The sequence below is a fragment of the Mauremys mutica genome, chromosome 24 (assembly GCF_020497125.1).
Source record: "Mauremys mutica isolate MM-2020 ecotype Southern chromosome 24, ASM2049712v1, whole genome shotgun sequence".
In the NCBI taxonomy this organism is placed as follows: Eukaryota; Metazoa; Chordata; order Testudines; family Geoemydidae; genus Mauremys; species Mauremys mutica.
This window is the reverse complement of record NC_059095.1, coordinates 13098254-13125513: the sequence shown is the minus strand read 5'-3', so window position 1 is coordinate 13125513 and position 27260 is coordinate 13098254. Positions and strand designations below refer to the sequence as shown.

General features: G+C 64.2%; 2 protein-coding genes across 3 annotated transcripts in view; one reads left to right on the top strand and one right to left on the bottom strand.

Moving 5' to 3' along the window:
- Positions 1-1196: 1196 nt before the first annotated feature.
- Positions 1197-15143, top strand: APBA3 (amyloid beta precursor protein binding family A member 3). The gene is made up of 11 exons (XM_044998588.1): positions 1197-1391; positions 3172-4449; positions 5145-5184; positions 6427-6572; positions 8029-8115; positions 9206-9364; positions 10003-10182; positions 10536-10748; positions 11732-11851; positions 12546-12686; positions 13841-15143. The coding sequence occupies exons 2-11, from the start codon at positions 3217-3219 to the stop codon at positions 13910-13912; spliced, it is 2391 nt and encodes a 796-aa protein (XP_044854523.1). The 5' UTR covers positions 1197-1391; positions 3172-3216; the 3' UTR covers positions 13913-15143.
- A 625-nt stretch (positions 15144-15768) lies between these two features.
- Positions 15769-27260, bottom strand: part of TJP3 (tight junction protein 3) — a 52977-nt gene continuing 41485 nt past the window's right edge. For both annotated transcript variants that reach the window (XM_044998587.1, XM_044998586.1), the window contains exons 8-20: positions 26943-27033; positions 25504-25568; positions 24550-24628; positions 24042-24198; positions 22954-23062; positions 21636-21855; positions 20416-20612; positions 19577-19672; positions 19041-19111; positions 18313-18624; positions 17689-17946; positions 17370-17422; positions 15769-16287 (exon numbers count right to left, since the gene is read on the bottom strand). In XM_044998587.1, coding sequence (XP_044854522.1) covers positions 16185-16287; positions 17370-17422; positions 17689-17946; positions 18313-18624; positions 19041-19111; positions 19577-19672; positions 20416-20612; positions 21636-21855; positions 22954-23062; positions 24042-24198; positions 24550-24628; positions 25504-25568; positions 26943-27033 — 1811 coding nt within the window. In that variant the 3' untranslated portion in view covers positions 15769-16184. The remainder of the gene's footprint in view (positions 16288-17369; positions 17423-17688; positions 17947-18312; positions 18625-19040; positions 19112-19576; positions 19673-20415; positions 20613-21635; positions 21856-22953; positions 23063-24041; positions 24199-24549; positions 24629-25503; positions 25569-26942; positions 27034-27260) is intronic.

Below are 27260 nucleotides of genomic sequence, written 5' to 3'. Positions count from 1 at the left end.
GGAGCCTATATAAGAAAAAGACCCAAAAATCGAGAGTGTCCCTATAAAATTGGGACATCTGGTCACCCTACAATCATTGCCCATAGACTAAATCACGACAGAAAACATGTTTTATTTTCTGGTTGAGAAGCAGAGCTATGTACAATAACTGCCTTTGATTTCCATCAGGAGCAACTGAAATCTCTAAAGGCAGCACTGACTGTAGGGTGACCAGATCACATGAACTAAATATCGGGACACATGGCGGACAGGTCCAGAGCGCCGCCAAAGGAAAAAAAAAAGCCCCAAGCCAGAATATCGGGACAAATGGCGTCCTGACCATACATCCGTCGGGATGCGGGACAAACGACTGATGAATATCGGGACAGTCCCGATTTTATGGGGACGTCTGGTCACCCTAACTGACTGTAACACTGAAAATAAAACGGATCAGCTTTGTGGGAGAGACTTAAGGAGCTCAGAACTCGTTGGGTCTCTTCTCCCAGCCAAGGCTAGGCAGAAACTGCTCTCTCCTGGCTCTCATCCCATCAGCTGGGTGATGGGGAGCAATTTACCCACAGGAAGGGCTTCGAGTGCTAGCGCTGCTGCTGGCTGTGGGCTGGCAGGTGCTCGCTAATGGGTGCCAGGCTCTCAGCTGCCCAGCCGGAGGGAGCATTGGGCACCTCATTGGACCAGCTCTGGGCGGGGTGGGGGTGGACAGGACCATGCAGACAGCACAGCTCCCCAGGGCACGGAGCCGGCAGCCCACCCAGCCGGGAAATGTCCATTTCCCACCACCCAGTGCCGGGGGGCCAGCCACCAGCGCTTCTCGGCCCCCAGCTCAGGGCTGCGGGCTCCTCTGCAGGGCACGAAACAGCAGGTCGCTTGCCTGGTTGCATCCTGCTGCGGTAGGAACCCGGGGGGCAGGGGACATGCCCCCCCCCGGCTCCCCGCCTTAGCCACATGGGCACAGGGAGGCCCCGGCTCTCAGCGTTGCAGGTCTGGGATCTACGGGCTGAGCTCCCTGGTTCCCCCGCCCGGACTGACACCGCTGCGGAGGGACGTGAGCCCGGCCCAGGACACTGCGGCGCCGCGCCTGGGAACTGCGCCTCCAAACTACATCCCCCAGCAGCGCCCCACGGGCTCGGAGCGCCGCTGCGCAGCCCAAAACTACATCCCCCAGCAGCCTCCGGGGCCTGCGCATGCTCAGTGGGGGGGGCAGAGCAACAGGAAAATGGAAGGGGGGACAGAGAGGCTTAGGAGTAAGTGAAATTTAACTCAGCAGCCACATCAAGGGCAGCTGCCTGCAAGGAGAGCGCCTCGGCCTGCGGAGATTCCAGCACACAAAGGGTTAACTAACCCCAGTTTCCTGCATTGCTGCTTCTGTAGGAGTTGGTGAAACTTTCTTGGAAGTAAGTTTTCTGCGCAAAGCAGATGTGTGCAGAGGCAGGGAGGTTTGCGACTAAAACACCTCTTGCTCCTGGGTCATTTCCTATCCTGAAAGGTGCAAGGAGCTGGGGGGTTCCCTTCCTGCCCTTCCGCCCGGTCTGATGCAGCGAGGAAAGAGGGGTTCAAAGCAAGTGTTTTGGAAATAAGTTTGATGCCTAAGTTGGGGCTGGGGAGAAGGAGCCAACCCCTGAAGGGCTTGGCCCGAACGAGGGGATCCGGTCTGTTTGTTAAGTGGTGACTCCTGTGAGATGTGGGTCACTAGTCATGGTGCTCCAGGCATCTTCAAAAAGTGGGCAGTGTTGCTTGGAACACTTACTAGCCCAGGCACAAGAGTTAGTTGCCCACCTTTTATCACCTTTGTAACTCCGATCCTGCAATCGGCCCCCCTTGTCCCAGTGGAGCTGCACTGAAGTCAGTGCCCGGCAGCCCCTGGGGGTGGAAGCCTGGAGGGGTCTGATTGCAAAATCAGGGCCTAGCTAATTGGTTTTACTCACCAGTCTAATGAAACCACCTTGTTTTGGGGCAGTATAATTCTGTAAGGCTAAATTGTGGTTATGGGGCCAGATTCTGCTCTCAGTGATGCAGGTGTAAATCAGGAGTTGCTCCACGGACTTCAGTGGATTCGCTCTTGATGTACACCGGTGAACGCAGAACGAGGCCTCCCTGTTTGCATGTCGGATGTTAACGTGCAATGTAAGCAGTGTGAGGGGGCGTGTGGGGTGCCAGGGGGCTGTGACATTTCTACTTCCCGGATCAGACAGCGAGGAAGCAGCGGGGAGGTTCAGCATTCTCAGCACAGCTGCTGGGAGAGACACAGGAAGCAGCCACTGATCTGTGCATGGTGACCTCCAGCCTTGTCCTGCTGGGATCTGAGGGTGCTTCCCAGCATCTCAGTGTACGTCTGTGGATCCTGCCCTCCAGGGCAAAGCAGCTGATTCTGGATAATGCAGCCCAGCAGAGGTGGACACAATAACTCCTCAGAAGAGTTTTTTATGAGTCTCCTGCGCTAACCCTGGGGCTGGATTCCCTGTGGTGGTACCAAGCGAGGGGCTGGAGCCCCATTGCAGGCAGGGAAGCACCCACCCTCTTCAGGTTAGACAGTGGAAATCTTTGGAGAGGGACTAAAGCTAGAATTGTTAATGTGGTCCCAGGGCACCAGACTGGGAGTCAGGACTCCTGGGGTCTGTTCCTGGCTCTGCCACTGACTCACTGCCTGACCGTGGGTAAGTCCCTTCGCGCACAGTTCTCACAAATGGCTACTGGCTTTGGGTGCCCAACTTGAGAAACCTGGAAAGGGGCCAATTTTCAGAAGTGCCGAGTGCCCACAACTGGGTGCAGGAACCGAGGGGCTCAGCACCTCTGAAATAATCAGCTTGGGCTCCCAGTGTCAGTGGCCATCAGCAGCGCATCAGAGAGACCGATGTGGGTTTGCAGACTTGCCCAGCGTAGTCTGTGCGCTGGCCAGCACCTTACTCCCATTGATTTCAATTCCTCTCTGCCATGGAGGACCTGGGCCTGAGGTCCGTGGCATGCGAGACTCCACACAGCTGCTCCTTACGTGTTTAAATGGCAGGAACAGCTTAGCAGCTGCCTTTGGTAATTCAGCCCTGCCCAGCCTCTGCTGCTTATTTCCATCCAGAAGATCTGGGGCTGGATCCTCCGCAGGCCTGACTCAGGGCAGCTCTGCTGAGGATCTGGTCTGCCCATTTCTAACCTGGAATACCTCTCTCCTTCTGTTCTCAGTGTAGGGGGAGTTTCTTCTTCCCCACCTGGGCAGGAGCGACCGTGATGGACAACGGCATGGAATTCCAAACCGACGCGCGCCCGGAGCCTGGCTTTGGCAGCCACAGCCTTCCCGAGGAGCTCCTGGAGCCTCCAGCCATGGACCTGGAGGAAGGGGCCTCACCAAGACTGGCCATGCCAACAGCCTGTGAGCAAAGCCTGCCCGGCCTGCAGCAGCCTGGATCCCCCTTCAGTGCCCTGCGCTCCGACCTTAACCCCTCTGCCGCTGAGGCTGAACTGTCTCTCGGTGCAGCCATCGCAGAGCCGACTGTCCCCAAAAGCGCCCTGGGGGGCCTGCAGACCCCCAGCTCCCCAGCTGCTCTGGACTCAGCCCTCCGAGCCACCGGGGAAGCATGTGATGATGCTTGCAGGGACCTGGGTGGGGGGATGGAAGGCTGTGAGGACGCTGCAGTACCTGGGAGCGATGCTGACTGGAAAGGGAACCCAGAGGGAGCCCACCGGGGGGTGGGTTGTCCCAGAGTCCCGGCTAGCACGGAGCAGAGTGACCTGGTTTGCATGGACCTGGATGAGCAGCCTGAGGCCCACCTGAGAGGGGAGGAGTGGGCCGAGAGCTTGGAGGAGGACGACCAGTCGGAGATCCAGGGCCTCCTCGCCCAGCTCCAGAGCCTTAGCCCCAGCTTCCGCGACGACTCGCCTGCCTCGGAGGACGACCCGCTGCTGGCGTCGGACTGTGGCGCAGGCCCTTTTGGGGGAGACGCGGCGCTTCCCCACAAACGGGCCTTTGGCTGCTGCCGGGGCCTGCCGGGCGAGTGCCCTCCCTGCCTGCTGCACGTCGCCATGGGGAGAGGCCTGGCAAGGCCGTCCTGCCACGCTCAGCCCTCCGCCTGCTCCCAGAGGAGCCGGGAGAGCCACGGCCTGCTCTTTGCGGAGGCTGACCGGGAGGACTTGCTAAGCCTCCTGCACCACGAGGGGGGGCTCCCGGCGGAGGCCAGTGAGGAGACCCCCCTCGCCAGGTCAGATGTCCTGGCCGGGAGCGATGGGGACGTCCTGCAGAGCCAGGAGAGCCCGGCGGCCCAGCGGGCGGAGGAGGCCGCTTCGCCGCCAGGCACCTCGCAGGCAGGAGGCTCCGGCCGGTGGTATCGGAGAGGGGGAGCCCAGGAGGGAGACTCTGCCTGCGTGTCCCCGGGCAGTCGGGACAGCTCCCCAGAGCCCGTGTGGGTGGCCAGGCCCCCTCCCCCCAGCCAGGGCCTGGAGCAGCCCACCCCCAGGAGCACGGCTGTGAGTGCTTTGCATGCTGGCCCCGGGCACCCTGGGGTGGGGTTGGGCTCTGGGCCAGCTTGCCATGGGGGGCCCTGAGCTACCTCTGGATGCCAGGCCTGGAGCTGAGGCTCTGACAGATCCCATGACAACGGCTACGCGGGGCGGTTGGGGGTCAGCCCTTGGCACAAGAGGTGCTGCCGGCTGCCCCCAGGCTGGGGCAGGAAGTGGGGAGCGGCTGCCCCTGGCTTCCTGCCATGTGTGGGGCATGGGGGAGGTGTTCCAGAGGGCAGCCGGCAGGTCAAGGGGCTGCTGACACCCGCTGTTACCCTGCAGCCAAGCGAGGGGCCCAGCATCATGTGGTGGCCGCGGAAGCCCAGAGGCCTGGTAGGGGCAGGTCTGGACCCCCTCCCCCCACCGGGGCTCACATGGCTATGGCCCATCCCCAGGCCGCTGAGCTAACCCAGGGGCCTCCACCCCGGCAGTAGCTGCCCACCGACCTCAGCATCCCTGGCCTGCCCCTTCCTCTGCCCCCTCGCGCAGCCCGCCCAGAGCACCGAGCCCTCTGGCGTTGTCCTGCTGCTGCTCTCGGTTCCCCTTTGGCGGCTGCCAGGGGGTTAGTTCGCTCTTGTGCCCATGGAGGTGGCCGGCAGGTATCCCGGCTTCTGCGTCCCCTCTGGCTGCTGACACTCGCTGATCTCGTGGTTGCTTTGTAGGTTAAAGAATCCCGGGCGGCCTATCCGGCCTTCAGAGAGGGTGAGTGACTCGTCCACTTGTAACAGGGCTAGAACCCAGGCGTCCTGCCTCCCCATCACCCGCTCTGAGCACCAGCTCGTGGGCCTTGGTGTGGGTGGCAGCCTCTCCTGGGTGCTGTGTGGTTAGTGCATGGGCCGGCCCAGCCCGGTAGGGGAGGGGATTTATGAATGGGGAGGGGGGCTGTCTTTCGCTGCCCTGGCTCATGGGAGGAAGGCTTTCTGGCTGCCAAGTCCTGGGCGAGGGGCCAGCATGAGGACTCTGGTTCAAATCCTGCTCTAGTCACAAGTGACCTGTTGTGGCCTGTGTGAAACGAGTTTGGGGGGTCTCAGTCGGGCCCCCACGCTGCATAAACCTTCTCGCGGGTGTCTGTGATGGGTGCCCCAGGGCAGCCGCAACAGGGAGGTCAAGGAGGCTGCACTCCCTTTTTGCACAAGGAAAGGGTCACTCCAGCTCAGGGCTCGGGGGGGGGGAGAAGGGGGGGGGGAGGGGGGCCGCTTGCCCAGCCACCGTCGGTGCCCTCAGCCTCCGGGGCTGCCAACGTGGCGCCTCCCAACAGCACATGCAGGACAAGGAGATGCCATGGGGGCTTGGCATTCCCAGCCCTAAGGAGGAGGCAGCAGTTGATGCAGGATACCCAGCTGGGGACGCATCCATCTCCCCTGCAGCTACCCCAAGAGATCTGGGCCCCTCGGAATGGGGCAGTGCCTGCAGGCGGCTCAAAGGTGGGGGGTAATGGAGAGCTGCCTTGGGAGGGGGGTGGAAACCGGGATTGAAACGCCAGCTCTGGTGGTGCCTGCTGCTGCTCAGGCCTGGCCAGGTGCCGTGCCTGGCTGGATGCACGTCTCTGTGTGACGGGGGGGAGCTTCTCCCTGCTCCGCAGAGGCTGCCGCCCAAGCAGAGGGGCACGCGTTGGGCCTTTTCCCACGGGGGGTTCAGGTCCGTGAAGCAGGGGGCTCCGTGCCTGGGCTGATCTCACTCACGCTGAGGGGCATTGCAGGAACGCTGGGGCTCCAGGTGGGGCTCCGGTTTTAAACGGGGAATCACGCCCTGCTGAGGCATGGGGTAACCTGGCCCCCAGGATAAAGGGCTGCTAAGAGAGGCTGTGCCCCCACCTCCCCCCCAACCAGCAGTCAGCAGCAGCTGGGCCTGGCTCCAGCCCAGTGTCTCAGGCCATGGGCATTGCAGGGAGGGGAGGAGTGGGGGGGGCCCTGCCTTTGCTGACACCTTCCCCTGGCTTCTCAGTGGCAGGCCCCTGTGAGCCGGAGGATCTCCTGGACGGAGTGATCTTCGGAGCAAAGTATCTGGGCTCCACACAGCTGGTCTCGGAGAGGAACCCCCCCACCAGCGTCCGCATGGCGCAGGCCCAGGAGGCCGTGGACAGGATAAAGGTGGGTGAGGGCACCGGGGGAGCTGGGCGGTCACGAGTCGGTGTGAGCCGGTCCCGTCGAGATGAGCCCCTGGCACTAGTTGATTTTCACTGGCCAGGAGCCAAAGCCCAGCTGTCTGGGACTGGCCAGCCAATGTGCCCCCGTGAGTGCAGCCGAGGAGGTGCCCTCTCCTGCACAGAGCGCATCCCCCTCGCCCTGCGCCTGTCGCAGGCGGCTCCTGGGCTCACTGGGCCGACCTGGCATGGCAGCAGGTCGAGGGAAGTGTGGGCCCCGAGGGCAGGATCCTTGTCCGTTCCCTCGGCTGCTCTGGACCGGGCGCAGCGGGACAAAGCTGAGCTTGTCACGAGTGGAAGCCTGCGTATGCATCAGGGTCTCACCCACCCCTGCCATTGCAGCCAGCAGTTGGGCTTTGACCGGGGGGTGAAAGAGTAGGATGCCCCCCATTCCCGGGGCCCCACTCCAGGAGTGGGTGCTGCTGACTTCCCCGAGGTGTGTAGCTCTGTTTATTCTCAGACCTGTAGGCTGCAGGGAGCAGGTGTGAAGAGCAGCGAAAGCAGGTCACTCCTGGGTCCGGCTGCAGCTGGAAGCCGAGCTCCCGCTCACTAGGCTGGGTGGAAGGGGGTGGGGGGAGGGTTCATTCGAACAGGGTTCCAGCAGTGGGATGCACAGAGACGAGAGGGAGGAAGCCATGGTCAAAGCACAGGCCAGGGAGTCAGGAGACCTGAGTTCCAGTCCCACCCCTTCCACTGGGTGACACTAGGCCAGGCATGGCTTCTCTGTGCCTCAGTTTCCCCACCTGTAAAAAGAGGCTGATCCACTCCTCCTGCGTGGGCTGTCTGTAAAGTGCTCACTGCGGGTTGCTCTGGATGGTAGTTGCTCAGAGATCAGGTAGAGGAAGGCAGGGCAAACCCAATCCGTTGAGTTAGCTGCTGCTAGGCAGCTCTGGCATTCCAATGGGCTGTGAACTAGTAACCATTGCCCATCCCAGCACCCCAGACTGTATGTTCATGGGGACCCATTGCTCCTCGAGGGGAAACGGAGGCACAGAGAGGGGCGGTGACTCACCCCTGCTCACAGAGAAAGTCAGGGCAGAGCCGAGACTAGAACCCGCGAGTCCTGGCTCCAAGTCCCTCTGTTTGCCAGAGGGTGGAGATGGATGGCAGGAGAGAGATCACTTATGTTGATCTCTATGATGTCGGGGGGGAGGGATAGCTCAGTGGTTTGAGCATTGGCCTGCTAAACCCAGGGTTGTGAGTTCAATCCTTGAGGGGGCCATTTAGGGAACTGGGGTAAAAATCTGTCTGGGGATTGGTCCTGCTTTGAGCAGGGGGTTGGACTAGATACCTCCTGAGGTCCCTTCCAACCCTGAGATTCTATGATTCTTCTATGTTGGACCCTCTGCCCTGGGGCTACCGGTGACCACACACACGGGTGCTTTGTCCTTACCATGCTACAGGCACCGGATGGGGAGTCCCAGCCCATGACCGAGGTGGATCTGTTTGTCTCCACGCAGAGGATCAAGGTCCTGACGGCCGACTCGCAGGTATGTCGGAAATGGGATGTCGTTACGGGGGGTGGGTCACCTGTGCTAGGAGAACTGGGCTTGTTGCTGTTAGAATTCTCCCCCGCCCTCTCCAACACAGATCAGGGCACTTGGCCTGTGCAGGAAACAGGCCTTAGGCTGCCTGTGAATCCCTGTCGATTGCACGTGGTGCAGGTGTCCTGGGGTTGTGACCCTATGCGGTTAAAGAGGCCTTTCCTCCTGGAGGATCCACTGGCGTCAGTGGGGATCACACAGCTGCTGCCAAAATGCAGCCACCTCTGGGGTGGACCCAGCAGCAGTTAAAAGTTTACACATAAAAGGAAAACCAATTGGTTTTGTGTGTCCCTTAGGCCAGAGGTGCCAACTTTCTAATGTGCCAGGGGGTGCCTGACCCCCAGCTCTGCCCCAGGCCCCGCCCCCACTCCACCCCTTCCCCCAAGCCCCTGCCTCTTCCCCAACGCCTCCTGCACGTGGTGGAACAGCTGATCGCAGCAGGTGGGAGGCGCTGGGTGTGGGGAGCACCCACGGGGTTGGTGCCTATGCCTTAGGCCTCCTCTAGGTTCAGAGCTGCTCTGGGACACAGCCGAGCCCTGCGTGCACACTCCTACATTAATCTAAACCTGGTTTCTATTGATTGATTACCAAGCTGAACGACGTCAATATACGCCAGGTGTCAATCTCAGCCCGAGTGTCCAGGCAGAGTTCTGCAGCAGTTTCACTGAAAGCCGAGGTGGATTCGTGTTCTCCTTCATAACCATCGGGCCTGTGCAGTCAGGTCTCCGCTGGCTTTGCTGGAGGTCTCCTTGCAGGACCCACAGGAGTGGCTCAGGAGTCCTTGGTTGAAGGCGTGGCCAACCTGTAACTCAGAGGGGTCTTCTCCCAGCCGTGTGGCCGGCGTTTGAGTGAAATAGTCACCAGGGCCCCAGCGTTTTAAACAGGCCGCTAAGAACCCTTCCCTCCTCTCGGTTAACAGGCTCCCCTGGCTTGGAGCCTGTGCTCCCGTAGTCCCGCTGGCACTCCAGCTGTCCACCGAGGCCACCAGGGCCAGTGGGGTAGATGACCCCTGAATTTCTCATGCCCCTCCCCCCAGGAGGCCATGATGGACCATCCGCTCCAGACCATCTCCTACATCGCAGACATCGGCAGCATCGTTGTGCTGATGGCGCGCAGGAAGCTGCCGCGGCGGGCAGACGCCTCAGGGGAGAAGCGGCTCTACAAGATGATCTGCCACGTCTTCCATTCTGCTGATGTGAGTCTGAGGCCGGCCGGCGGGGCAGGGGGTGGAGCACCACACGGGGGCTTTACACAGACTTCGAGCCTGGAGCTCCAGATCCCAGCCCTACCCGAAGCCCAGTAGGCATCACGAGCTGGGGGGTCTCAGCTGGGGGGTCTCAGGTGGTGCTGTTCCTTGAGGTGGTTCAGTTGCACCTCTCCCTGCCGCTGTGCTGGGCCTTGAGCCTGTGGGGCTGGGAGCTCACTCACCCCCATCTCCAGCCGCCCCGAGTCCAGCTCGGAGACAGTAGAGTGCCGGGGGGGAGGGGGTCCTCTGTACTGTAGGGAACGCCAGGGCTGGGGGGAGGGGAGAGGCCTGGGGGTGTCAGTGCTGTAGAGGGGGCCCCACCTGGGTGGGGGAGAGGAGAAGTGTGGGGGTCTCTCTCCATGGAGGGGGTTGGAAGTGTCTGTGTCCTCCCCCCCGCAATACATCCCAGGTTCTCTGCAGCTGCCGTTGCAGGGTTTGGCCGTGCCCCTCACAGGCTGGCGGGATGGCAGCTGGGTTGGCTTTGACCCCCCTGGCACTGCCCAGGCTCCTGGGCGCGTTGGAGGGTGGAGCCCTGTACCCACAGGTGCCCCCCTGCCAGAGTAACCTCAGGGCACTTCCTCCTGCAGGCTCAGCTGATTGCCCAGGCCATCGGGCAGGCCTTCAGCGTGGCTTACCAGCAGCTGCTGCAGGCCAGCGGCATCGACCCGAGCCAGCTCTCCCCCGGCCAGGACAGCCACGCCCTGGAGAGCCAGGAGCTGCACAACGGGGACCTGGCCCACTTCTCCAAGCAGGAGAACTGCAAGGAAGTAAGAGCTGCCCGCAGGGGCTGGGGGTGGGACGGGGTCCCTGGCACCCAGCGCTCCAGCTTGGCTCCCTGCAGCGCCTCCTGCTGGGGTCTGCAGCAGCTGGGAGCCTCCTGTGTTGCGACCTGCCAGTGCCGTCCTGGGGGAGCTGAGCCTGGAATAGCCGGGGGCTCCTGCGTAGCCTACAGCCTCTCCGGGGTCCCCCTCCCGCCCCGTGCCAGCCCAGGACTGCCCCCGCCGGGACCCGGGTCACCCAGTCCTGTTGGTGCCTGTGCTGCAGCCTGAGCTCCCGGCCCCGAGGTCCCCCTAGGCCTGCTCCATAGCTCAGTGGGCCCTGCGCTCTGCCCGGCCTGCAGGTCTGCATCCGCAAGCAGAAGGGGGAGATCCTGGGCGTCGCTGTGGTGGAGTCGGGCTGGGGCTCCATCCTGCCCACCGTGGTCGTCGCCAACCTCATGCATGGGGGCCCCGCGGAGAAGTGCGGGGAGCTGAGCATCGGGGACCGGCTCATGTCTGTCAACGGGACGAGCCTGGTGGGGCTGCCCCTCAGCACCTGCCAGAGCATCATCCGGGTGAGGAGCGGGAGTGGAGATGGGGGGGACAGTGGGCTGGGTGACTGGGGAGGGGACAGTGGGGCAGGAGTGGCTGTGGAAGGGGTGATGGGGATTGGGGGACAGTGGAAAGGGGGCGAGGGGAGGTGGGAGGAGAGAGGCAGGGTGGCTGGGGAGGAGGTGATGGGGATGGTGGGGCAGTGGGGATTGGGGGAATGGTGGGACATGATGGTGAAGGGATTCTGGGGGTTGGGGGGCCAGGGATGGTGGGAATGGGGAGGGAGTGTAGGGGGGCCGCGGGGACCTGTGCCCAGTTCCTGGGCCCCTCAGTCTGTGATAGCCGCCCCCTTCCATCAGAGGCGCTCAGCCCTTGGCGCCCAGTGTTGAGGGACGTGTGAGCTGGGGCTGGTGCCGCAGCCAGGCGGGGCTGGAGCTGGGGTTGGAGCCTGCACGGCTGGGATGCGGGCTGGGCCCAGGAGCCCCCGTGGGTGCAGTGAGACCTTCCAGACTTAAGCCTGCAAGAGTCTGCCAGCAGGGAACCCAGGAGTCCTGGCTCCCTGTGTCCTGCTCAGATCTCTCTGCCGGAGGGACTCAAGCCGGGCCCTGGCCGGGGGAGGAGCAGCTCCAGGCTCAGGCGTTGGGCGGCATCCTGAGACGCTTCCTCCGGGGGGTGTCCGAGCGGAACACGGGCAAGCCCAGCCCTGCGCCAGAGGGTCGAGCAGGGCAAGCTGGACTTGGATTCCTGGCTTCTTTTCCCTGACCCGCAATGTAACCTTGGGCAAGACTGTGCCTCGGTTTCCCCCCTGTAAAAGGGGGGGGGTAATTAGACCCCTGCCCATGTAAGGCAAGCTGAGCACAGTGGCCGTGTTCAAATCTGTCCTCCCACCCAAGGGCATCATGGGCCCAGTGGGCGTAAACCTGTCCCGCGTCTCCCCCCCCTGCGTCCGGGCTGATCCTGATAGTCCCTGTGGCGCTAATGAGTCCCCCCTCCCCGCCCCTGGCAGGACCTGAAATCGCAGACCGAGGTGACGCTGAGCATCGTGCACTGCCCGCCTGTCACCACGGCGATCGTCCGCCGGCCCGACTCCAAGTACCCGCTGGGCTTCTGCGTGGAGGACGGCATTGTGAGTGGCGGGAGTCCTGAGGGGGGCAGGGGGAGGGCCAGGGGCCCTCTGGCCAGCACAGACGCTGCACTTGGGGTGAGAATTCGGGCCCTTGTGCTCCGGAGTCGCCAGCCGGCCGGCACCGCTCGAGCTAGGGGAGAACCTCCAGCTGCCCGAGGAGCGACAGGCGCGTGGCCCCAGTGGGCGTCGAGTCCCGGGAGAGGGAGAGAATCTCTGGTCCCAGCCCCGTGGGCAGCGATGGGGCTGGTCCCGTGTGGGGCATCGTCAGCGCCGAGTGTAGGGAGTGGGGGTGAGCAGTGAGGCCTGGGCGCGTTACCCCAGCGCCCGCAGACTGTCTCCTTTCGCCCTCCCCCAGCAGCACCAGTGACCACGGCCTGTCCTGGGGCCCAGCTCCCTGGTACTCTCCTGCTCGGCACCATGGCTCCGGGGATCTAGCCCTGCTGCCTCCGGGGCCAGTCCTGCCGGGGGCTGAGCCCCAGCTGCCAGGGCGCAGGAGGGTGCGGGAACGTGGTGCTGAGTGAGCAGTAGGGGGCGCTGTGGCTGGGGCGATGGCTGGCGAGCACATTGTGCAGGGAGGGGCAGGCCCAGGGGTGGGTTTCACGGGCTCTCCAGGCAGGCGAAGGCTGCGGGGGATGGCGTGCTGGGGGCGGGGGCGGGGGCTGGCCTGCTCTCACCGGCGCCCCCTGCCATTCAGATCTGCAGCCTGATGCGAGGGGGGATAGCGGAGAGAGGTGGCATCCGCGTGGGCCATCGCATCATCGAGATCAACGGGCAGAGCGTGGTGGCCACGCCGCACGAGAAGATCATCCAGATCCTCACGCAGGCCGTCAGCGAGGTGAGCCGGGCCGAGGCCAGGGAGCGCAGCAGGGCCCTCTGCCCCATTGCGGGGGCTGGCATGGGGCAGATCCCACCCTGATCCCCCTGCCCTGGCTGGGGGGGGGGAGGGGCAGGTACGGGGCAGACTCCTGCCCTGTTTGGGGGAGGAGGGCTGACTCCCCCCCTGAGACCTCTGCCCTATGTTTAGTGGGGTCTGACATGGGCCAACTCCCCCCAGCCTCCCAATTTCCTGGGTGCTCGTCTCAACTCCCAGTCCTGCTCTGCAAGCTGCACCCTCTGCTGGGGAGGGGATCCCTCCTCGCACTGCTGAGCCGCACACCCCTTCCGCCTGCTGCGCTGCAGGGGCTGGACGCTGGGAGCGAAGCCTTTCCTCCCGCGGCGCCCTGCTCCCCCTGCCCCTTCTGTTCCTCCTCTGCCTGCACCTGGAGCCTCAAGCAGGGGCCGATCTTCGATGCCCTGGGCTGCAAACTCTTTCTTAGGGAGGAACCAGCTGCCCTCTTCTCCCCCCCCGGTGCAGGGCAGCGCAGCCCCCTCTGGAACTGCAGGAAATGGTGACTCGGATTCGCCGTCCCTCCACACCGGCACTGAACTAGCGCCCCAGGTGGTGCACAGCCGGGTCTCGGAGGAGCTCGCTCATTCTCCAAAGTGACAGGCTACCGGGGGGCTTTGGAGGCTGCAGTAGGGGTGGCTATTTACCCTAGCCCGGCCCTGAGCCCTGGGGCAGCTGCCAGGGTTAATGCAGGTTAGCGTGGGAATCCCAGCCAGCTGGCCTGAGCTCCCTTGCAGGCCTGAGCAGGTTCAGGGTTCTGCTAAGAACTGTTTGTCTTTTCTGTCAGGCCTTCAAGTTCTTGCCCAGGTTAAGGGCAAAACTCCACATCCTGCCCTAACCTGCATTATTTAACCCTGTTAAAACCAGTGGCTCAGCTCTGCCCCAGAGGCAGCTGCATTTCAGCAGAGGGGGGAGAAGTAACTCTCTTGCAGCCAGGGCCTGGACATATAAAGTGCCTTAGTGTCTCTAGACCGTGCTTTATCACGAAACGTTTTCCCTGGGTCCTTCTCCCAGGGCGGCTGGGGCAGATGAGTGAGGTCTGCAGGGCTCTGAGCCCAAGTGGGAACGGAGTTCTCCCAGCTGATCATTCCCTGTCCCTCTAGGTCCATATCAAGACCATGCCGGCCTCCACCTACCGGTTACTGACAGGCCAGGAGCAGCCCATCTTCCTCTGAAGGACGGAGTTGGCATTTACCCATCGGTGGCTCTGCACATGCTCCAGCTGCCTGGCTTCAGGGCCCTGGCCTGGGGCAGCAGCTGTGTCTCCAGTTCCCCCGGGGCCTGCTGGGGGCCAGATCCTGCCGCTTTTCTTGTTCCATGCAGGGACCCACAAGGCAACCCCCCCTTTGGCCTTTTCTGGCCGTGCTGTGCCTGGCCTCACCACACGAGGGGGCTTAGAGCCAGGGACCCAAACGCCTTGGCTCCTCTCCTGGGCCTCAGCTCACTCACCTGTTCCGCTGCCGGAGTCGCCGGGTTGCGCCACGCAGTGCGGATCAGGGGCCTTGTTGATGGGATGGCCCCTGGAGATCAAAGGGAGCCCTGTGCCCCTCCTCGCTGCCTGCCAGTGGAAGATCCCGCCCTGTGTCTGCTGAATCCCGGCTGAGTCTGCCACACTGAGCAGGGGCGGCTGGCCTAGCCACGGCGGCTCCCTCCCTCTTGTCCTGCCATCGGCCGGAGAGGGCCCATCAAACCGCCCCCGAGTCCAAGTGTAACACCAGTTCCGGCTGAGGGGAGGGTGCTGCCCAGATGGACAAGGCCCCTCTTGGACCTGCTGGGATGTGAGGGGAAACTCCCTCTGCTTCCCAGTTCTGCCTTGTTAATGCTGTTTGTAACACCCCCTCCCGCAGCGCCTGGGCCCATGGCTGGACCTGCAGCCGCAGGCATGAGAGCCAGATTCGTGCTTGCAAACTGGCCTCTGGACAGTGTCTGCCAGCTGGCCCCAGGGCTGGGGAGGGGTTAGCTGCACCCTCGTTCTGCAGAAAGTAGAGCCCTGGCTTGGGCCTAGCGCTGGGCGTGGGGGAACGTCGGGCTGGAGCAGGCAGCAGAGGCCTGGCCAGCCACGGTGCATTGGGTAGGGGAGCACAGGAGAAAGGGGCTCTCTGTGATCCCACCTGGCTGCTAGAGCCTCTGCCCTGGGCCGTTCCTGTGGGCAGGGCTGGCGTGTCGGGCTAGCCCTATGGAAGGCTGCTTGGACGAAGTTAATGGCAGTGGTGGTCCCAGCATGAGAGACAAAGTGGGGGAGGTTGGACCGAGAAGTTAGTCCAGTAACAGGTCTTCTCACCCCCCCTTGTGTCTCCTGGACTAAGTCAGAGCCCCTGGCGCTCCCTGGGCTGCAGGACGCCCTGGGGCTGTGATGTTTAACCGGTGCTGCTGGCTGATGTAAGAATAAAGGCTGTTTGTGGTGTGTCTAGGACTGACTGGCTAAGTGAAATGCCAGGCAACTGACTTCCTGCATGGGAAGGACGTCACTGCAGGCAGCCGGGGTCCTGGGACCGGCCCTTGGGAGCGGGGCTGAGTTCTCACTTCCTGTGGGAGGTGGTACAGAGACCAGCACAGGGTGGGGCAGGGGGCCGTGGCTGGACCCTGCTGCTTCCTCCATGGCTAAACGAGGAGCCTTGTGGGGGGTGCCTGGCACTGTGACAGACACTGTGTTTAGTGGGCACTGCTCCCTGGCACGCACCATCAGGCTGGGCTTTTAGGACCAGCTGTCTGGCCTGGATGTGCACAATTGTGCAAGAACAGGGTGGAGATGGCGCGCCCCCCCCAGCTAGGAAGGTTGATGAGGAAAGATGGCTGCCACACTCAGTGTGCGGAGCTGGAGGGGGCAGTTAGCCCAGCTGAGATGGGCCAGCTGCCTGGGCCTCGGCTCCATGTGGTTCCTGTGCAGCCAGGCGGGAGCACACGCAGCTGGGCAGCAGCAGCAGCGCATGCGTCCTCACGGCTGTCCTGCATTTCATTCCCCAGCCCCCTGCACTGTGGCTCGGCCCAGAGACAAGTCCACCCCCTCCGGCGCAATACAGAGACAGCAGGGGCTAGAGAAAAGGATTCCTTTATTACAAAGAAAGGCAGGGCTATTTACAGCACCACCCAGGGCGTCCTGCCCGATGAATCACGCTGGGCAGAGCTGCACGTGCCCCAGACGCTGGCACGTTGGCCTCACTGCAGGCAGCTAGGACAGGCCTGAGCCCTGGGCTCGGAGGAGAGTTAGTCTAGGCCGTGTGCAGAGGGTGTGAGCCCAGAACAGCTCACGCCAGCTGCTCGCTGCAGGGAGCAGGGTTTAGGAAGATGAAAAGCGACCAGCCCTGCTCTGGAGGGAGCCGACCCCCCATGAGAAGGGATGGGGGGGCCATGCTGGCCCAGGGCGGGAAGGGGACGATGCAGCATGGCAGGCACTTCCCAGAAGGCAGCTCGGCGGTGTAGAACGCGGAATCCTGGAAGCCGTTGTGGCTACAGGTCCGTAGCTGGGCCCCAGTCGTAGCCTTCATCCTCATCAGAGTCGTAGACCTGGGCCTGGGTGAACTTCTTTTTCAGAGCATTGTGCTCGTACTCCCTGCAGGGCAGCAAGAGGCCACGTTAGGCCCTGGCCGGGGGGAGGGACGCCAGCTGCAGAACCCCCCACCCAGGCTACTCCAGCCCAGTGAGGATTTCTCCCAGCACGCGGTTCACCCTGTGCCTGCCTCAGCCTGCTGTCCCGGGGGCTAATCTGCAGAGCCAGGCACCGCTGCCCCAGGGTGTGCCATCCCCTCAGACCCATGGCAAGAGGAGCCAGCCCCCCAGCCAGCCTCCCCCCAACTCCCAGGGCAGGGGGGCACTTTGCTTCGGCTGAACCTGACTGCAGCTCAGACCCAGGGTCGGCCTGGCACCAAGGGGGCTGGGGGTGGGTGAAACCAGAGGGGCAGTGTGTGCAGCCAGTCTCTGGGCTGAAGTGCTCGCGGTGGCCCACAGGCCGTGGCTGGTTTGGGTTCAAAGGGGCTAAGGCAGGCTCCCTGCCTGCTGTGTCTCCAGGCAGCGCCTGGAAGCAGCGGCATGTCCCCCTCCAGCTCCTACGCATGGGGCAACCAGGGGGCTCTGCACGCTGCCCCTGCCCCAAGCCCTGGAGCTGTAGCTCCCATTGGCAGGGAATCATGGCCAATGGGAGCTGCGGGGGTGGTGCTTGCGGATCGGATAGGGTAGCGCACAGAACCACCTGGCCGCACCTCCACATAGGAGCCGGAGGGGGGACATGCCGCTGCTTCCAGGAGCTGCTTGAGCTAAGTGCCATCCAGAGCCTGCACCCCCTGACCCCCTCCCGTGCCCCAACCCCCTTCCCTGATCTTCCTCTTGCCCTCTGAACCCCTCAGTCCCAGAGCCTGCACCCCCCAGCCCTCAACCCATATCCCCTCCTGCACCCCAAACCCCTCATCCCCCTCCCACCCTCCAAACCCCTCAGTCCCAGCCCAGAGCACGCTCCTGCATCCCTGGCCCCACACCAGAGCCTGCACCCCCAGCTGGAGCTGCCTTCCCCCCCCCCCCCCGACTTGTAGAAAGTTGGCGACCCTGGTCCTGGCAGGAAGGATCCTCCGAGCAGGTGATTCACCCCCCACCCTGCCCATGTCACGCCCACTGGGGCGGGAGAGACCAGGCTGCTGGTACCTGATGCTGCTGTAAGCCTGTCTCCACTGGCCCTGCGGCTGCTGGTCTCCATCCTATTGGAATCAGAAGGAAGTCGTTAGAGGCTGCAGAGCCAAGTGCTCCAGATGGGGGCGCTGCAGCCCCAGGCACTGCCCTGGAACGGGCCCCTTACGGGCAGAGCCGGGCCAGGCGCCCCTGCCCACGTGCAGCTGAGGCCGCTCACAACAGGAGCCCTTGGTGCCCATTCTGATGGGGGCTAGCGATGCCCTCTGCGACCAGGGCAAAGACCTCCTCCCTCCCCCGGAAGCCACCAGCCAGCTCTGACCCCTGCCCTGCTCACCCGCTGGGGGGCGTAGGCCAGAGAGACCCCCACGCGCTCGTCTGGGTTCTGGGGCTCGCCCGGGTCCACCGGCTCCGAGGACCGGGCCAGGGCAGGCTGGGCATAGTCGTCCTCCAGCTCGTTGTCCGTGTAGGCCTCCCCCTCGCCGTCCGTGTCCTCGTAGTCGCTGTTGGCGCGGCTGTCGCAGGTGAGGTCCCCCATGCTGGCAGCTCGCTGCTGGTTGAGCAGGTCCAGGCCCTCCTCTGGGGAGGCGTCCACCTGCAGGGAGAGGAGACGGGGGTCACCTGGCAACAGGCCCAACGGGGCCCATGGTGACTCGAGGTGCTGCCCGAGGCAGGCGTCTCCCCCCAGCCCTGTATCTCAGCTGCCTTGCAGAGGAGCAGGGTGCTATGGGAGCCCCTCCGTGTCGCTCTGGAGCACTGCCCCCCCAATCCCCCCGTGCCCGGGGGAGCTGGGGTCAGAGCCGTGTCTGACACAGCACAGGGAATTAGCCAGGCCTGGCAGGCAGCTCTGTGGCAGCGGGCATGGGGCCACGCCCAGGGGATGCCCCTTTCAGTCAGGGCAGGCAGGAGGGACCTGAGACAGGTGGGGGGCCTGGAGGAGCGAGAAGGCCTCTGCGGGTACCTGCTCCTCTGCTGTCCAGATAGGCCGGGCCTGCTGGGTGCGGATGATCTCCTGGAGGCTCTGGTACCAGGCGTTGGTGCTGCCGCTGAGGCTGATGGTGGCCGTGAAGAGGTAGCCGTAGTTCTTCTTCATCTTGAGGGCCTGCGCGTAGAGGCGGCGGGAGCTCTTCTTGGAGTTGGGGGCCAGCCACTGGCGCATGGCCTTGATGCCCTGCCGGCTGTCGGGCTCGCAGAACACCACCACCGGGTAGTACTGCACGTAGTTGAGCCGCTCCACGGCGGACGGCGTGATGTCCAGCAGCGCGTGCTTGTCCTGCGGGACAGGAAAGGGGCTGGGTGGGACGCCGGGGGCGGATCCTGGGGGTGGGAAGGGAAATCTACGGCGGGATTCCCCCACCCCGGAACACCAGCTGGGAGGGGCTGGGCCATCCACTGCCACCAGCACTGGAATACAGCTCTCTGGGCCCCCCGTCCCATTAGCAGGGGGATCCCCACTGCCTGGCCTCGCCCCCCCACTTCCTGAGCAGCGGGCAGACCCGGCAGGCCCCGCTGGTGCAGAAGCGGCACTGGCAGTGCCCGACACAGGATTCCTAGCCCTGCACTCAGCTCAGGCAAGACACCCAACCTCTCGCCCCGTGGACGCCCCAGGAGGCAGCCAGCGTGGGCAGTCTCGGAGGCCCTGGCTGGAAGGAGCATCCCTCAGTATCCCTGGCCCTGCAGGGGCCTCACCTTCTCAGCAATCTGCCGCACCGAGTCCAGTTTGATGACCTTGGCCGACCCCCCGTCGCGGGCCACGGTCTCTGGGGAACAAGCACAACACAGCATGGGAGACGGTGAGTCTCTCTCTAAGCCGGACCCGCTGATTGTGGGAAATGGCATGAGGGGCCCCAGGGCATTGCAGGGGGTGTGCACGGACCGGGGGGGGAGCCAAGTGGGGGCTCCTGACCCGTCTAGCTCAGGAGGAAGCCGCCAGCAGTCTGGGCAGGTGAAAATGCAAAGCAGCGGGCAGATGGGGACACGGACACGGACACGGACACACACGGAGGCCCAGGATAAGGAAGCAACTGGGATCAGGGCCACATCCGTGAAAGGGCCCCTGGACTACGGGAGGCTCTCAGCATTAGCCACAGCTGGGTGCCCGGGGGAACACTTCAGCAGGGCATGTGGGTCCCACCCGCTCCGTAAGCTGCCCGCACACGGGAGCCCTGCAATCCCCACGGAATATCCCAGGACAAGGCCCGTCGGACGCTCCCAGCTGCGCTTACGGGCGATTTCAAACTCGTCAGGCAGCTCCGCACTCAGCTTCTCCATGGCGATGTCAGAGATGGGCCCCAGGATCACGACTGGCCTCCTGAAGCTGGCTGCGGGGAGGGGAGAGGGGTTCAGCGTGGAACACGAGATCTGACCCCATCCCCGCCACTGAAACGCTGCAAGCCTCGGGCAGCCCCCCGCCCCGTGGGACGGGCCCCATGCCTCCCAGGCTGGGCGTAGATGGGCCCAGGGGATGGCTGCGAGCCTCCAGCTTCTCAGCATTAGCCACGGCTGCAGCATGCTAGCCAGCCTGCAGGCTCAGGGCCACAGCCCAGCTACCACCTGCATGCTTCCACCTGCTGCTTCCACGTGACCCCTGCCTGGGCTCCCAGGTCTCACGGCCTGTGGGAGGGGCCTGGCTCCGGCGGGCTGCGGGGCCGACTGGAGCGCCCGAGGGGCGAGCGACCGGCCCTCGGTTAGCCGGGGGAGGACGAATCGGCAGCCTCATCCCTAGGCCCGGAGTCAGGCAGCTCAGCTTGGCTTTTGAGGAAGCTTCCCAGCCTCGTTTGTCTGGCCGCTCCCACGAAGATACCAACCCTGCCCCCCCGCCATTGCAAAGGGCAGGGCACGGCGAGGAGCAGGCCCCCAGTGCACTCCAGGCAGGGGACCCCCTCATCTCAGCAGAGAGCAGGCGTGCAAAGCAGCTGCCCGTGCCCAGGGAGTGCAGGGCCCCCCTCCCATGGACAGGCCAGCTGCAGCCAGCCTCCTGGGCCAGGGCACAGGCCAATCGCTCCCTCCCCCAGGCCTAAAGGATCATGCAGCCCCCAGCACCGCTCCCCTGGGCCTCGCCCACCTTCCCGCAGCACCACCCTCTCGTAGGGCGGATAGTGGCCCTGCTTGGTGAGAGCCGACAGGTCCTCGCGGCTCTTCCGCAGGTTCTTCTTGGCCCCCCGCAGGCCCCGCAGCTTCCAGAACTCGGCCCGGGCCCCGGAGGAGCTGGTGACCGCGGTGGCCTTCAGGACGGACTCCAAGCTGGCGAACTGCTCAGCCCTGCGCCAGAGGGGGAGGCAGCGTCAGCGTCAGCATGAAGAGCCCCAAAGCATCTCGGGGCGCCCCCGAACCCGCCGCCTCACTGCCCCTGCCCCGGCACACCCAGCGTGCCCCCCGGTCCAGTGCTGGCGAGCGTTTCCAGCACCGCTGGGATCCCCTCCAGGGGCTGGTACCAACTCACCTCCTCCCTGGTGGGAGGGGCTGGCAAGCAGCAGGCACTGCGAGCGCTCAGTATCGTTATCCCAGGAGCCGTGTGCGGGGGCAGAGAGAAGCTCTAAGCGGCAGAGCCCTGTGCAGCGAGACCCAGGGTGAGTTTCCATGCAGGGCACATGGCCTGGGTCACTGGATTTCCGCCTCGGCACGACAGGAGCAATGGCCCAGCAGGAAGATGCTGTGCCACAGCCCCGTCAATCCTAGGGCATCAGGCTGCCCTGCAAACAACCCCCACTGCCTCCCAGGAAGAAACCATTGTCCCCGTTTCACAGATGGGTAAACTGAGGCAGAGAGCTGGAATGCGACTTGGGCTCCGGACACATGGCCACTTTGTGGCAGAGCCAAGATTCTCAGGGCTACCACTGGACCATGCTCCCTCCAAGGAGGGCATGCAGGCCCAGAGCTTCCTCTCTCTGCCCGAGGAGCACGGGCCTCCCTCCGCGGTAGGATGGGTCTGAGGCAGAGCAGCTCAGGACAGCATATGGGGGGCTGGCGGGTTCTTGGTCCCATAGCAGCCACCTGCCCAGAACCTGTCTGCTGGACCCACCGCTCTGTTGCTGCCCAGGGCAGAAAGCTGGATTGACAACTGCCCGCCATGGGAGCGTCATGGGCCCTGAGTAAACACCCTCAGGGCTCCCTCAATGGGCTCTCAGCTGCAGGTGCCTGGGGGAGGGGAGGTTATTGCATCCACCCTGGAGGACGTCCCCCCACAGCTCCCTTAGTGTCTCGCTGCCCTTTGCTCAGCTGCCAGGGCTCAGCACCCCGCTCTGAGACTCGTGCCAAGGGCCCTGTCCCCCCGGCCTGCCCTACCTGCTCCTGTTGGGGATGATTCCCTTGTCCAGTTCCTGCAGGTCCCTGCCCAGGCGCACGGCCAGCCAGCTGCCCAGCTTGCCGTGGTACATGGTGTCCAGCACGTGGAAGACCTCGCCCCGCGTGAAGCTCAGCCCGGAGGGCGTGTCCTTCTCGAAGTCGAAGTGCGTGCGGATGTGGAACGAGTCCCCCACGTTGGACTGGAGCATCTTCCTGTAGACTGGGCAAGGCCAAGACAGGGCCCGTCAGGGCGAGGCGGCCAGGGAGGAGGGGGCATTTGGGGGCCAGCACGCAGGGAAGATGGAGGAGAGACGGGCCGGCTGCATTCGTGCAGCACCTTTTACTGCCCAGGTCTCCAAACCCCTGCGGAGAACACGGGACCGTCTGCGGAGAGGGAACAGAGTCCCCCAGCGCGGCCCATGAAAACCGGGAGCAATCGGCCACACAACCGAGCTGGAAGGAAGATGGACCCCTCGCAACCACGGAAACTCTGGGAGCGGGAGCTCAGCGTCCAGGGAGATGGGCAGAGCCCAGGCCAGAGCAGTGGGCGGGACGGATGCCCCCCCCACCATGAAGGCAGGTCGGGGAGCAGGAGCGCGCAGGGCAGCAACCCCAACACAGGTCACGTTGGAAAGCAAAGCGAGTGGCTGGACGAAGCAGGAGGCAGCTCTGGTTGGGAGGTACAGGCTAGATGGGGGAGTGGGACCCCCTAGAGCGATCAGGCACCAAGAGCCTGGACTAGAACCCAGGACAACAGCGATCTGCCATAGGGACATGCGGCTTCCCTTTGGGTCTCCCGACCGGCGTGAGTGTAGCTACGCCAGCCTGCCCCTCGGCCCAGGTAGCTGGCCTGGCGTCACACGCGTGCCTTTTAGCCTCACTGGTGCCAGCCCTGGCGGACGCTGGGGCAGCCCATCTGCACTGCAGGCTGGCACTGATGTAGCGTCCCCGGCATGGTGGCTCGCGGTGTAGAGTTTGGAGCGGGTGCTGAGGGTTTCTCTGGGATGCGGTCGAGGGCTGGGTCAACTCTCCCACCCCCTACGCTCAGTCCAACAGGGGATGTGCCTGGGCCCGTGCAGAGCAGCCGGGAGCATGGGCAGTCCAGGGGAGGCCCAGGCTGGTCTGGTCTCTTGCCCAACTTCCCAGGGGAAAGGGGAGGAAACCCGTGTGGGCAGAGTAACGATGGGCTCTCAAGGGACAGATGCAGGTGCACATTGGCAGCTCACAGGCAAGGACCAGCCAGAGCCTGGAGTGGGACCTTAACACACGAGCCCCAGCAACCCTGCAGCCGCAGACTGGAGGCCAGCTGGTCACTTACTGTCCTGCTTGCCCTGGGTCAGCAGAACGACCTCCTCGCCCGGCGGCAGGGACAGCAGGTACTGCACAGCGTCCTCCCGGGTCAGGCTCTGGAAGCTGGTATCGTTCACCTGCCAGAGAGGAAAGGGCCTTAGTGCCAGCGTCCGCCGTCCATTCCTGGGCGGGAGCAGCACACGCCGGGGCAGGGCTCAGGCACCGCAGGGCTACTGGCCGGAGCCGAGGCCCAGCTCTGTGACCTGGGTGCTTACGTTTCCCTGTCGGTCACGCTGACTGCACGAGGGGGTTCAGAGGGACGTGGCTGGAGAGCCCTGCCTGGAAGGTGCTAGAGGGAGACGGTGGAGCTATGTAGTCTGTGTATACAGCCCACAGGTGACAGTGTTCTGGTCCCCTGCTAGGCCAACCCACAGAGGATGAGCTGTTACAGGGCCAAGGCTCCATCGCTCCAGTTGTAGGGGCTTGTGTCTTTAGCTCTGGGAGCTCCCCGGTTCAAGCCCCGGGCTGCCAGCTGAGATGGCGGCCGCTGCACATTAACCTGGGGATGCTTCACGGAGAGCGGGGGCCCGGATCCCTCGGGGAAGAGCACGGACGTGCTCCGGGTATTCTAGACATGCGATGCAGGACCGCCAGAGGGGGTGACCGCTCCTGGGCGAGCCCCTGGAAGTGCTCACAGCCAGGAGACGTACGCTCCTGGCCGGGGCAGGGCTGGACTAGAGGTTGGGAGAAGCATGTCCAATGTCGTCTCCCAGGATTAGCTGCCAGCAGGGTGGCTCCTGGCTCCATTTGTGGGTGACTCTCCACACAGGACGAGGCCCCTTAGCGGGGGTGCAGGGCTGCTGGGAGCGAGGGGGTGTGAGAGGCTAGAGACGGTCACGTCGTGTAGCAAGCGAGAGCTCGGGACGTCCCAGCCCATAGGGAGCTGAGCCAGGAAACAATCCCGGGATTTTGGGCTGCCCTGCCCTTCCCGGGCTCAGCTACTTCCCAAGAGCCACACTGGCCGAGGACCCCCCCTTGCGCAGGGAGGCTCGGGGACGCAGCAGCACTTTCATTCCAGACACGCTCCCTCCCCTGCCCCCTCGTTTGCAGTGGTACCTGCAGAACCTGGTCCCCCTCTTTGATCCCCTGGCCGGCCGCGGGGCTCCCCTCCTGCACGCCTGCCACAAAGATGCCCACGTCATTGCCGCCAGCCAGCCGCAGCCCGATGCTCTTGGCCTTCACAAAGCGCACGATCTTGGCGTCCGGGCTGTACCTGCACCGGGAAGAACCGGAGCGTGAGCTCGGAGCAGTCGGGTTCCAGCAGCTCATCGTCCCCAGCCAGCACGGGAGGGCTCAAGGGCACTTCCCCACCACACACGCGAGCTTCGCCCTCAGCTCCTCCTACCTGCTCTGCTCCATTGCAGCCCCATGAGCTCACCCCCTGCCGAGAGCCCTCTCCTTTGGCTTCAGAGCTCTTCTTAATCCCACCTATTTCCAATCGCCCCCCCTGTGGCTTCTCCCCAGGCTCGCGCTCAGGACTGCGCAGCGCCGCGTCTGGGCAGGGCTCCCTTCCCCAGCTAGCCAGGAGGGCTCCGAGCCCGGGGAGCACACGGCAGCAGCTTACCCATCCTCCTCGCTGGCTCTGGCTGCAGGGTGGCCATGGGAGATGCTGGAGCCACTCTCCTCAGCGGGCTCCTGGGGATCTGAAGTGGGAGAGGGTGGGGTAAGGTGGAGCAGCCCTGGACATTCAAGCTGCTTTGAGGGCTGCAGGAGGGACTTTGCTGGGGCAGGGGGGTTGGAAACGGAGTTTCTCAAGAGCAAAGCGCCCATGACTGCCTGGGGGTGGTGTGTGGCACAGTGCTCCAGAGAGGGCTTATGAAGATGGGGACGTCAGAGCTGCAGGCAGCACCGCCAGAGAGCAGCGCGCCCTTGTGCAGGGGCTCGAGAGCAAAGGACGCCGCAGGGGGAGACGCACACGGGCCATCGGAGCGCCCGAGACTACACAAGGCTGCTGCCAGAACACAGCCGCTGGCCCGGCCTGGCCCGGCCGGGAGCTCTGCCCAGTGTCTGTTCAGAGCCTGGCCTCGCGGATGGGACGTCAGCGCTGGTGAGCGGCCCCTACCCACAGCCTTGGAGCCTGACGGCCTCTGCTCCGCCACAGAACCGGGGCAGCACAGAGAGCGGCTGGGTAGGCTCCCCCTCCCCCCAGCTGCCATTCGCCCCCCGGGCTCCCAACGGATCTTCAGCCGTGCCCTGGAGAGGCCTCCTCTCCAGACAAGTGAGGAGATCGGTTTCCAGGGCCCCACCTCAGGCCTGGCCCCTCCACTTAGCTGGACAGCCGGACTCCAGCGACTCCACACGCTGGTGGTTCCTGCCATGAAGACACCTGAGTGCCAGGAACCAGAGGGACACAGCAGCCCATTCCCAACACGCAATGGGGCACTACCCTCCCAGGCGGGGCGTGAAGCAGCAGCCCGCGGGGGAGAGGCTGCCCAGCCCGTCTCCACAGCAGGACAGGCTGGACTCAGCCACGAGGCTCCCTGCCTAGCCCGGAGGAGACCCACTAGCCAGGACTCACCTGGGACAGGAGCATCGTTCTCCTGTACAGTCACTGCCGGCTCCCTGCGGAGCTGTCTCCCCTCCCTAGAGCAAAGAGAGGATGAGAGTTAAGCAGGACTGGGCACTTCACCACCCCAAACGGGAGCTTTGTCTGAAGGAGCCAGGGTCGGCCTCAGCTCCTCCTACCCGCCCTGCTCCGCGCTGGCTCCATCGCGGCCCCAGGAGCTCAGGGAAGGGAGCCCTGGTCCCATTCAGAGAGTCCTTTCCCGCAGCCCCCAAAAGCAGCAGCCCCTTGCCTGAGAGAGCTCGGCTGGAGGCACGGGGACATCCCGGGACTCGCACTCATTGGGCTGCCTGCTTTGGCCCTGCTCCTGGAGCTCCCCTTCCCGCCGCAGCAAGCACACGGGAGGCGGGGGGGACAGAGCTGAGGGGACTGGAGCTGCTCAGTGGAGCTGCCAGCCGGAGGAGTGCGCTGCAGCTGGGTGCCGGCAGTGCTTGTGGGGTCAGGGCCCTGTTGTACCGGGCACTGCGCACTGCGCGCACACTGCACGTGCACAGCACACGTGCACATACTCCCTGCTCCGAGAAACGTGCAGTCTGTGCCGTAGGGCTTGGCCATTCACCAGCAGGCAGCCCACTCTGCCAGGCTGCCGTTCTCTGGGGCGCAGGCCCCGCTCGGCTCACAGCCCCCAGACTCCTCTCTGACAAGCCACAAACCAGCTGGATCAGGCAGGGAGATGCCCAGGCTGCCCCTGCCGTCTCCTCCCACGGGTCATCACCTGCCTCGCTCTGAGCCCACACAGAGCCGGCTCCAGCAGGCACCTGCTCCAGCCCCTCCCTCATCCACCAAGGAGCCCTTCGAGAGGCGCCAGCCGCAGGGGCTGTCCTGGCCAGGGACAGAACAGCGACTGCCCAGCAGTGCAACGCCCCGTGGTGCAGCTGGCCCCACGCTGCCGGTCTCTGGCCCCGTGAAGTCAGAGGCTCCTGACGGTTACACTACGGGCCCCAACTAACAGACTCCCTGGGAACTCCGCGTAGGCTGCTCCAGCTGGAGCGGGAACATTACCTTGAAAACTGGGCGAGGTTTGCGGTGCAGGTCAAAGATGGGGAGGTCGCCTTTAAACTAGACTCAGGGCCCAGCTCCACATGACCTTACTAATGGCGCCACTCGGCACTGGCTCCTGGGCGCAGCGAGGACTCGTCCACACGTGTTATCCAGGTTACAGAGGGGAGAGGGGGACAGGCAGAGAGCAGCCCCCGAGCCAATCAGCGTCAGAGCCGTGTGGATCCACAACCCCAACCCGGGGCCGTCTCTCAGGGGTCTGACGGGGTCTCAGGACAAGGCGGCTGCTGGGGAACAGAGCCGGGGCAGAAGGGGGACGGCCCCTCTGCCCGGGGGGGGGGGCACAGCGAGGGTCTGATGACTCGAAGCGGGACGGGGGAGGGGAAGTGGCTTACGATAGCGAGTTCGTCCTGGAGGCCTCTGGGGCCCGCTGGGGGCTCTGTGCTGGGGGCGGGTGGGACAGTTCGGAGCCGATGTCGGAGATGTCTAGAGCACAAAGGGAGGAGAGAAGAGCGCAGTAGAGCCAGGCACGCCAGGGCACTGGTTCATTTCCCTCCTCAGCTCTAGGGCAGTGGCAGGGCGCGTGACCCGCTGAGCGAGCGGGGGCTGGGGAAGGACTGGAGGACTCTTGCTGTCTGATGCACTGAGACAACAGTGGCTTGGAGGCAACAGACCAAGTACTCAGAGCCCATGGCCCTGCCGTTCGCTCGAGA

Bases quoted from the DNA above. Each gene is read 5' to 3' on its own strand.
- APBA3 (XM_044998588.1), top strand. From the start codon at position 3,217: ATGGACAACGGCATGGAATTCCAAACCGACGCGCGCCCGGAGCCTGGC. The intron at 4,450-5,144 runs GTGAGTGCTTTG...GTTGCTTTGTAG, and splicing joins CCACCCCCAGGAGCACGGCT to GTTAAAGAATCCCGGGCGGC. The intron at 10,749-11,731 runs GTGAGGAGCGGG...CGCCCCTGGCAG, and splicing joins CCTGCCAGAGCATCATCCGG to GACCTGAAATCGCAGACCGA.